Source organism: Anopheles coluzzii, chromosome 3 (assembly GCF_943734685.1).
Source record: "Anopheles coluzzii chromosome 3, AcolN3, whole genome shotgun sequence".
Lineage (NCBI taxonomy): Eukaryota > Metazoa > Arthropoda > Insecta > Diptera > Culicidae > Anopheles > Anopheles coluzzii.
Window position 1 is genome coordinate 89,754,651 of NC_064671.1, and position 10,424 is coordinate 89,765,074.

General features: G+C 54.1%; 2 protein-coding genes across 2 annotated transcripts in view; both read left to right on the top strand.

Moving 5' to 3' along the window:
• Positions 1 to 728: 728 nt before the first annotated feature.
• On the top strand, positions 729 to 6,639 carry LOC120956307 (DNA-directed RNA polymerase I subunit RPA1). Its single transcript, XM_049609319.1, has 7 exons — positions 729 to 1,576; positions 1,651 to 2,895; positions 2,970 to 3,162; positions 3,233 to 3,732; positions 3,800 to 5,061; positions 5,130 to 5,328; positions 5,408 to 6,639. Exons 1-7 carry the CDS (start codon positions 909 to 911, stop codon positions 6,573 to 6,575), a joined length of 5,235 nt encoding a protein of 1,744 aa, XP_049465276.1. The 5' UTR covers positions 729 to 908; the 3' UTR covers positions 6,576 to 6,639.
• A 731-nt stretch (positions 6,640 to 7,370) lies between these two features.
• Positions 7,371 to 10,424, top strand: part of LOC125907404 (chromodomain-helicase-DNA-binding protein Mi-2 homolog) — an 8,949-nt gene continuing 5,895 nt past the window's right edge. Inside the window, exons 1-2 of the mRNA XM_049609318.1 lie at positions 7,371 to 7,679; positions 8,901 to 10,424. The exon at positions 8,901 to 10,424 is cut by the window's right edge and continues 4,722 nt beyond it. Coding sequence (XP_049465275.1) covers positions 7,643 to 7,679; positions 8,901 to 10,424 — 1,561 coding nt within the window. The 5' untranslated portion in view covers positions 7,371 to 7,642. The remainder of the gene's footprint in view (positions 7,680 to 8,900) is intronic.

Below are 10,424 nucleotides of genomic sequence, written 5' to 3' on the forward strand. Positions count from 1 at the left end.
ACTTTGCAATTCCAACGAGCGAAGGTATAAAAACGAGTGATTTTTTACAGCTTACCACAGATATTTAGTGGGATATGATAAACGAATATGACACTGATCTCTCTCTAAGGTATCTGCCGAATGAAGAAGTCGAAAAAGAAGAAGAAGAAGAAGAAGAAGAAGAAGAAGAAGAAGAAGAAGAAGAAGAAGAAGAAGAAGGGGCTGAGGAGGAGGAGGAAGAAAAAGACTGCACTACAGTCACTGTTACTACTTTGTGCTATGTTTTCTACCTCATTCTTTTACAGAACCCAGTCATTCAAATAATTATTTATATTTTCAAAGAAATATTATAAGTGAGAAAAATATAATTCTTCTAATTCTCAAACCAAATCGATACTTTTTTAGCATGGTTCATCTAGCTCGAGTACTTCCCTTTTCAAACAACTGCTCGAATCACTTTTGCTCACTGGGAACGTACATGTTCCATTCCGGAGCTAGAGCGTTTCCTATCCGGTGATGAATGCAAACGATTCCAAACCATAAAATAAAGACAAATCAATGTTTCAGATGTTTGGAAAACATCCAAAAATCGTTAAAAATACTCTGCTATCCTCAGTAGCAGTTATTCACTCTTTAAAATGCTTCTTACGCTACAAAAACAAAACCATCGCTTCAATGCCATGGCATGCAAGGGTTGATATCGTCCCGCGTGTTTACAATTCGTAAACAGTGCCGGCCAACAACTGTCAAAAAGTGTCAATTGCCGAAACCATGTGCACGTTTTCAAATCGGGCAAGATCTTTTCGTGAACTTTTGTCGTGAATTAACTGGCTGAAACGTGTTTTTTGTTTATTTAGTATAAAACTTACACACACTTGTTACCGCTGTTGCTGTTGTTTCGGTGAAGGCAATCGTAGGAGGGCCACACAATGACGATCGTGAACCTTGATCCAACCAACCTCGAGTTCTCCGTCTTTACGACGGAGGACGTGCGGAAGATCAGCGTGATGAAGGTGGAATCGTACCGGTCGTTCGACGACATGGGCAACCCGGTCAAGTCCGGGCTGTACGATCCGGCGATGGGTCCGTGCGGGTTCGGTGAAATCTGTGCGACGTGCACCCGTGACGTCAGCACGTGCGAGGGCCACTTCGGGCTGATCGAGCTGGACCTGGTCGTGTACAATCCGTTCTTCATGCGCACGGTTAGCAGTCTGCTGCGCATTACTTGCATGTCGTGCGCCCGGGTGCAGCTGCAGGACGGAGCGAAATCGTTGCTCGAGCTGCAGCTGCGGCTGGCCGACGCCGGCTACATCGTCGAGGCGGAAGAGATCGACGTGTACAAGACGAAACTGCAGGCCAATCCGCACGATGCCATACCGGAGGAGATTACGTACTACGAGGACCTGCTGCGCAAGGAGCCGTACAACAAGCTCGGCAACACGAAGCTCTCCAGCACGATCCGGACCGCGATCGTGAACAGCACGCTCAGGCAGGAATCGAAACGTTGCATCCACTGTACGAAAATGCTGCAGCGTGTTCGCATTACCGACAAAAAACTAACGATACGGTGGACCCAAGCGGACAAGAAGGCGTTTCTGTAAGTACACAAACACAAACACAAGCACTTAGAGGGCGAAGGCGCTCATGTATTTTCTTTTGTCCACTTTGCAGCGAGGAGAAAGGAAACAAGAACCCAACCGACGAGGAGGTAAAATCGTCCACGGAGGTGGTGCTCGCCCGCGAAAGCCAAATGTTTCTGCGCAAGCTGTACGAGCAGGAAGGCACGCTGCTGTCGCTGCTCTTTCCCGTACTGAACTCGGCCAAGCACGAGACGACCCAATATCCGACGGACATTTTCTTCATGGAGGTGGTACCGGTGCCGCCCTGCAAGATGCGTCCCGTCCGCCGAGCTAACCGCGTACCCGGCCGCTCCTCGGTAATGGAACACGCGCAGTCGGTGCTGCTGCGCAACATCTTCGTCGCGAACGCAACCGTGCGGGCCATTCTGTTCGGCAGCGAGGGAAAGGAGAAACCGGAAGGCATGAGCGATGCGACGTTCGGCCAGCTGAAATCGATCCACCAGCAGGCGAAGGGCGCCACCGTGACGGAGAAGCTGTTTCACGCCTGGTGCGATCTGCAGTCGAACGTCGACCAGCTGCTGGACGTGGAGAAGCTGTCCGGCGGCAAGCAGGTGGTCACGTTCGGACTGAAGCAGCTGATCGAGAAGAAGGCCGGGCTGATCCGGATGCACATGATGGGCAAGCGGGTGAACCATGCGGCCCGCACGGTCATCACGCCCGATCCGAACATCGGGGTGGAGGAGATCGGCATACCGACACGGTTCGCGAAGAAGCTCACCTACCCGGTCCCCGTGACGCCCTGGAATGTGGCCGAGCTGCGCCAGTGGGTGATGAACGGGCCGGACGTCTATCCGGGCGCGAACATGATCGAAGATGCGAACGGGCGGGTAAGCAAAATATCGTCCACGAACGTGACGCAGCGCCAATCGCTGGCCAAAACGCTGCTAACGCCGCACGGTGCCGGCGCGGAGTCGAGCGGTGACGATACGATCAAGATCGTCCATCGGCATCTGCAGAACGGGGATATACTGCTGCTCAACCGGCAGCCCACGCTGCATCGGCCGAGTATAATGGCGCACCGGGCGAAGATTCTCGGTGGGGAGAAGATTTTCCGCCTGCACTACTCGAACTGCAAGTCGTACAATGCGGACTTTGATGGGGATGAAATGAATGCTCATCTGCCGCAGAACGAGGTGGCCCGGGCGGAGGCGTACGGGTTGGTGGCGGTGCCGTACCAATACCTCGTGCCGAAAGACGGCACACCGCTGGGTGGTTTGATTCAGGATCACATCGTATCGGCGGTGAAGCTTTTCATACGCGGCAAGTTTTTCAACCGGTAAGTGGGTGAAGGACTGAGGCGCTTGACTCTCTAACCGACTCCTCATCCCCAAACCCCTTACTGCCTTGCAGGGAGGACTACCAGCAGCTAGTGTTTCAGGCGCTGAGCAACAAGAAGGGCAATATTGAGCTGCTGCCACCGTCCATCCTGAAGCCGGTGAGACTGTGGTCCGGCAAGCAAATCATCTCGACCATCATCAAGAACAGCACACCGAAGGGCATGCCGTACATCAACTTGGTGGGAAAGTCGAAGCTAAACAACAAGGTAAGGGCGCTTGGTGGTAATAAAGCACTCGCAGAACGCACTCATAATCGCTCTCCGCTCTCCCACGCAGCATTGGTGTGTGCTTCCCGCCCGCCCCTGGGAGTACGGTGGCACACCGCTCCGCGAGAACGAGCTGTCCGAATCGGAGGTGTTCATCCGGCAGGGTGAGCTGCTGAGCGGCATCCTCGACAAGAACCACTTCGGCGCCACACCGTACGGTCTGATCCACTGCATGTACGAGCTGTACGGGGGCGTCTGCTCCACCGCTCTCCTTTCGTCCCTGTCGCGGCTCTTCACCTACTACCTGCAGTGGGAAGGGTTCACGCTGGGCGTACGGGACATTCTGGTGCAGAGCAAGGCGGATCGGAAGCGGTCCAGAATTATACGCGAGTGTCGCGCTGTGGCCGGGCACGAAGCGGCCACCTCAGCCCTCGAGCTGCCGGCGAGCGTTTCGCGCGACGAGCTGGCCCAGCGCATGCGGGAAGCGTACGCCAAGAATCCAAAGTTTCGCGCCATACTCGACCGGAAGTATAAGACCGTGCTCGATACGTACACCAACAGGATTAACAAGTGAGTGAGAAAAAAATGGGAATCCAATTGGACGTGTTATTAATTATACTTCGCCTTTTTTTAATAGCGCATGCCTGCCGGAAGGCTTGATCAGCAAGTTCCCGGAGAACAATCTGCAGCTGATGGTACAGTCGGGTGCGAAGGGTTCGACCGTTAACACGATGCAAATCTCGTGCCTGCTCGGGCAGATCGAGCTGGAGGGCAAACGACCGCCGCTCATGATTTCCGGCCGTTCGCTGCCGAGCTTTGCTGATTTTGATACGTCACCGAAGTCGGGCGGCTTTATCGACGGCCGGTTTATGACGGGCATACAGCCGCAGGAGTTTTTCTTTCACTGTATGGCAGGCCGCGAGGGTCTGATCGATACGGCGGTGAAAACTAGCCGCTCCGGCTACCTGCAGCGCTGTCTGGTGAAGCATCTCGAGGGCCTGTCGGTGCACTACGACATGACGGTGCGGGATAGCGACGGCAGCGTGATCCAGTACATGTTCGGCGAGGACGGTATGGACATTGCGAAGACGCAGTTCATCGGCAACGAGAAGCAGACGCGCTTTCTCGACATGAACCGGGACGTGATCGTGCAGCCGGAGGTGCTGAAGCGGCTGCAGACGTCCCGCGACGAGGATCCGCTGAACGAGGCGCTGAAGAAGCACGTCAAAAAGATGAAACGCTGGACGAAGCAGAATGGCGGAGGGCCGACGGAGGTGCAGCGGGTTCGCACGTCCGCTTTTGCACTGTTTTCCGCCGACCATGCGGAAGCGTTGCGGGCGGAGCTCCCGAACCCGGACAAGATGAAAAAGTCGGGCCGTACCAAGCTGACGGAGAAGCTGCTCAAGCGGTGGGGCAAGCTGGAGCCAGCGGCCCGGCGCGAGTACGTGAGAAGGGCGGCCCACTGTCCCGATCCGGTCGGTGCCGTCTTTCCGCCCGATTCGCACTACGGCGTGCTGTCGGAGAAGCTGGAGGCGATGGTGCGCAAGTACAAGCGCACCGAGCAGCCGCTCCACAACATCGACGAGCTGATGCAGGTGAAGGGCAGTGCGTCGCTGGCCGCGCCGGGCGAACCGGTCGGCGTGCTGGCGGCCCAATCGATCGGCGAACCGTCCACGCAGATGACGCTCAACACGTTCCACTTCGCGGGGCGCGGTGAGATGAACGTGACGCTCGGTATTCCGCGTCTGCGCGAGATTCTGATGTGTGCGGCGGCCGAGATCAAGACACCGTCGATGGAGATACCGTTCCTGCCGCACCGCAAACCGGAGCGGCTGAAGGCGGTGGCCGAGAAGCTGCGCAAATCGCTCAACCGTGTCACGGTGGCGGATGTGCTGGAGAGTGAGTGCAACCGTCACGTGTTTTGGCGCTTTTCTTTTATTTAATACGTTGTATCTTCCTTCCCGTAGATATTAATATCAAGTCGAAGCTGGTGGTGCATCCTTCGCGCGGCATGCAGCACACCATACGCTTCAACTTCCTTCCGCAGGACGCGTACGATCACGACTACTGCGTTACGCCGAGCGGCATCCTTCGGCACATGTCGCGCAAATTTTTCAAAGCAATGTTTGCCGCCATTCGGCGAGCGGAATCGGCGAAGAATGTGCTGTAAGTATGAAACCATCCTTTGGCGTGTCGAGGGCCTTTTCTTCCATACGCTGATGTGCTATTCCATTCCATTCTACAGAATCGACACTGAAATGCAGGAAGGTAAATCGAAAAAGCATAAGAAGGGGGCTGACACTGAAGAGGACGACGAGATCGATCGCCAGGAGCCGGGGAAAGTTGATAAGAGCGAGAAGGCTGTGTATTCGGATAGCGACAGTGACTCGGACGATGGTGGCACGCCGGCTGTTGATGGGGATGCATCGGATGCGAAGAACCGGGGCAAGACCAAGGACGAGCACGATTACGACGAGGACGACGAGAACGATGCGGATGCTGCGGGGGCCAGCTCCGACGACTCGGGCGTTAGCGAGGACGAGCAAGAGGATGAGAAGGAGGCGCAAAAGCAGCCAGCAGCGGGGGGAAAGCAAAAGAAAAAGCTTCCGTCCGCCAAGGCATCGAAGAGCCACTGCATCGAGGAGGCGCTGATTGAGGAGTACGAAAAGGAGCAGGACGAGCTGGGGCAGGAGCTGGCAGCGATGCCCGGCGCCGAGGAAACGCTGAATGAAGCGGAAGAGACCATGTTTTTGGCGCAGGTGAACGCGCAGGTCAGCAAGTTCCAGCACGATCGGGTCGCCAAACGGTGGTGCCAGATCGTGCTGCACATGCCGCTGAAGCTGAAGGAGATCGACTTCACCAAGGTGCTGCGGGATGTGGCCGCCAAATCGGTAATCTGGGAGGTGCCCCGGATCAAGCGCGCCATCACGTACATGCAAAACGATCAGCTGTACCTGCGAACGGACGGTACGAACATGTCGGCGATGACGGCGCACGCGAAGGTGCTGGACCTGAACCGGCTGTACACGAACGACATCCACGCGATGGCCAACCGGTACGGCATCGAGGCGGCGTCGCGCGTGATCGTGAAGGAAATACAGAACGTGTTCAGCGTGTACGGCATCACGATCGATCCGCGCCATCTGCTGCTGGTGGCGGACTACATGACGGCGAGTGGCCGGTACCAGGCGATGAACCGCATGGCGATGGAGTCTTCGGTTTCGCCGCTGCAGCAGATTTCGTTCGAATCGTCGCTCAAGTTCCTGAAGGAGGCGCTGCTGAAGGGCACGAACGATCGGCTGGAGTCACCCTCGTCCAGGCTGATCGTGGGCCAGCCGTGCAAGGTGGGCACGGGCTCGTTTACGCTCTACTCGTCCGCCCTGAAGGACTATGCCGAGGCGTCAATGGCATAAGGGAGCATGGTAGCTTACAAACACATTTTTGCATATAGCCTTTGAATAAAGTTCTTTAACAATATTCTTGTGAAATGCTGCGTAGTGAGTAAAATTTATGACAAACAAGATCGGTAAGAATGGCTGGGGAAATGGTAAAATGGTTGGAAAAATGGAGCTTTATCCTCTACACCGTTGTGTGATATGATTTCTTGCTTACCTACATCAGTGCAAATGAGCTTTGAGATCGTAAATATCACTCTGAAACGAGTTAATGCATTTGAATAACATCATTTCTGGCATGCATTTGGAAAAGAACGAAACACGATGAGCTGATCAAGTTTTTGTAACTGTCGTTTTAAACCAAAATCCCTTTGTAGGACCATCCCTAGCTTTCGTTAAAAATAAAACGTAGCTTCAAAGTGAAATCGATTCTGCAGTTTAATTATTGCTGTAATGAGCAATGAAATAGAGTATTTTTCGCAGCTAAATACAACAATTTATCAATTAAAATAAGAAAAAACTTAAATTAATTCGATAACGAAAAGTCAAATTTGACAGCTATTGGTTTTCGTTTGTCAAAATGATGACATTTGGATGTACAGTAGAGTACCAGCGTCCCGTTCAGTTAGATATTTATTATTATTGACCACATTTTAAGCTTATAATGGTTTATTTTTTATTCTTTTTTAATAATAAATTCTACTGCATTTCAAACACATTTTTACAATCCCCTTAGCATTATTCCAGGACCAATAAACAACATCCGTACAGCCTAGATAAAACAACCGGCCCGAGCTCGACTGTATGTAAACCTTGCGTCGCCGTTTGTTTTTGTCGCCGTACACAAGCGTTCGCGCGTTGCTCGCTTCAGCCCACGCCGCCATCTTGGAATCGCTTTGTGTGCGTGTGTGCTGGCTCGGACGGTCGGCTCCCAGAAAGTGTCCTGTTTTTTCACCACAGTTTTCCGGCACCAAACGGCGCGTGTTCCGGTCCGAAGGCAAGCGCCAAGTGTGCCCCACACGCAGGGCAAAAGGGTGTGTAGAGTGTGAAGTGTGCTAGCGCGCGGCAAAACCGGCCAACCGACGATGGCATCCGATGAGGAAATTGATGAATCCATTGCCGGTAAGTGGAGTGGAGGGGTGGGTGCTGACGGGAAGGGTAAGAAGGGCTGGCTAGGGAGCCACCATTGTTCGTACTAGAGGGGGGGCAGCACGAAAAGGTGGTAGAACTATGAAAATCTTATTTTCCAGCGGTGAAATACACCGTTGCCGGTAAAATAACGCAACATTGCAAACACAAATGCATTGTTTGTGTTTTTTTTCTCTAACGTGCTGCAACGGTTAGGAACACGGAAGATCGGCCCGCTTTTTGCCCTCTGTTGGGAGCGCAATGGCGGAGGGAAAGGGTGGTAGCAAATCTTTTCTACAGTCATGTAGAATTTTTACCCTCCCAAACCACTACCATTTATTGTGAAGGTCACTGTAACTGCACGAGTGTCCTTCGATTGAATCTGCAAGCCTCAGGAAAGGTGTGGAAAGGAAGGATTGGTGACAGGATGAGTGGTGGTAGGGGTGGGAAGACTACGCCGCACACCATTGCGGAGCGCTAGCGTTCCGCAATGGGGTCATGAAGCGTGCGGGCAGGGTACGTGGTAGCCGAAGGTAGAGGAGGGTTGTGCTTTCTTGCGCTTTTTTACTCTTCTTATTCTTCCACCAGTTCTTGCCATTCGCTTTGACTACGCAGAGAGAGGTGATCATGTCTTTCTCTCTCAGCTCTCTGTTTCTCTTTCACTCTCTCTCTCTCTTTCTCTCTTGCGCTTTTTTTTCAACCCTCGCCCGCTTGGGAATGGATTTTCCATTTTCCCTCGTTCCGGGCTTCGCTTTGCTTCCTTCGTTTCCTGCCCCTTCCCTTCCACCTTCAACTATACAAACCGATTGTTGGTGAGGGAGGATTGGAAAGGAGGGAGTATGAAACAGCCACTAACATTGAAATGATTTCGAATATGAACCGTTAGACTTATTCCGTTCATTTCTGTAACATTTTTTGTTTGTTTGAAATATTTAAAAAAAATGTTGAAGTGAAAGTCTGAAGACAATTTGAAGATTCTGATTATTTTAAAATGATTCTGTATGGTAAAAATACATTATTGATAGAATATTCCCAAAATGATTATAAAGGATTGTGAGCAGAATTCGTACATCTGATTTTTACCAAAACATTCGTAATGGATTGAAATTAAATCAATCCCAAACAAACCAATTAATTTCTTCAATTTCATTTTTGAAGATCACATAACGATGTAACAAATGCTAAAATTTCCGATTGAATCGCTTTCCCTTCCAGAGGAGGAGAGCGGCATGCTGGATGAGGGAGCGGACGCATCCCTAGCGGCAGACGCCGACGACGGTTCGGACGAGGAGGCCAACACGAAGGGCAACGCGCAGCAGGACGAAGACGACGACTACGAGCCAGAGGACAACCGCAAGAAGAAGAAGGGCAAAAAGCGCAAAGCGCGCAGCAGCGACGAAAAGCGCGGCCGCAAGAAGAAAAAGCGCAAGAAGAACGACAGCGGCGACGAGAGCGACCAGAAGCAGAGCGATGACGGGGGAAGCAGTGCGGCGGCGGCGGCAGCGGCTGCAGCAGCAGCGGCCGCCGCTGCGGCCGCCGAGTCCGACTACGAGTCACGCCCGAAGCGTGGCCGAGATCGGAAGAAGGGCAGCAGCAGTCGTTCGGGTGCGGCGGCGGCTGCAGCCAGCGAAGTGGAGAAGAAGTCCGAGGAGAAGGAAAAGATGCCCACGATCCAGGAGGTGTGCAGCTCGTTCGATCTGACCGACGTGAAGATCGAGTACACGGAGGAGGATTTCGAGAATCTGGTCACGTTCAAGATGTTCCAGACGCACGTGCGGCCGATCCTGACGAAGGAGAATCCGCGCGTCCCGATGGCGAAGCTGATGATGCTGGTCGCGGCCAAGTGGCGCGAGTTCTGCACCCTCAACCCGAACATCTCGAGCGAGGACGCGACGTCGGGCGAGACGGGCGGGCGGGAGGAGGAGACGGCGGCGGCGGCGCCGCCCACGCCCGAGTACGTGCCGAAGTCGAGCCGGTCGCGCAGCAAGACGGAAAACAAGCACGACGACATGGTGTACGACGACGAGGACGAGGAGGAAGAGGAGGAGGTGGAGCGGGAGCGAACGCGCAAGAGCAAGAAGGGCAAGAGCGGAGGCGGCGGCGGCGGTGGAGGTAGCAGTAGCAGCAACAAGAAGGGCGGCGGCGGAGGAAACAGCCGCAAGCAGAAGGTGCCGACGCTGAAGATCAAGTTTGGCAAGCGCAAGAACGCCAGCTCGGACGAGGAGCAGGACGCGAGCGGCGGCTCGGAGCGCGAGTCGGACGCCGAGTTCGAGAAGATGCTGCAGCAGTCCGAGCCCGACACGCCGGAACGGGCGAAATCGGCCACCGGGGGCAGTGGTGGGGCCGATGGGGGCGCCGCGGACGAAGCGTCCGATCAGCCGGCGGTGCGCAAGAAGGCCAAAACCAAGATTGGCAACAAGTCGAAGAAGAAGAACAAGTCGAAGAAGAGCAAATTCCCGGACGGTGGGGAGGAGGGCGAGCACGAGCATCAGGACTACTGCGAGGTGTGTCAGCAGGGCGGCGAGATCATCCTGTGCGACACGTGCCCCAAGGCGTACCATCTGGTGTGTCTCGATCCGGAGCTGGAGGACACGCCCGAGGGCAAGTGGTCCTGTCCGACGTGCGAGGCGGAGGGGCCGGCCGACGAGGACGACGACGAGCATCAGGAGTTTTGCCGGGTGTGCAAGGACGGTGGCGAGCTGCTGTGCTGCGACAACTGTCCCTCGGCGTACCACACGT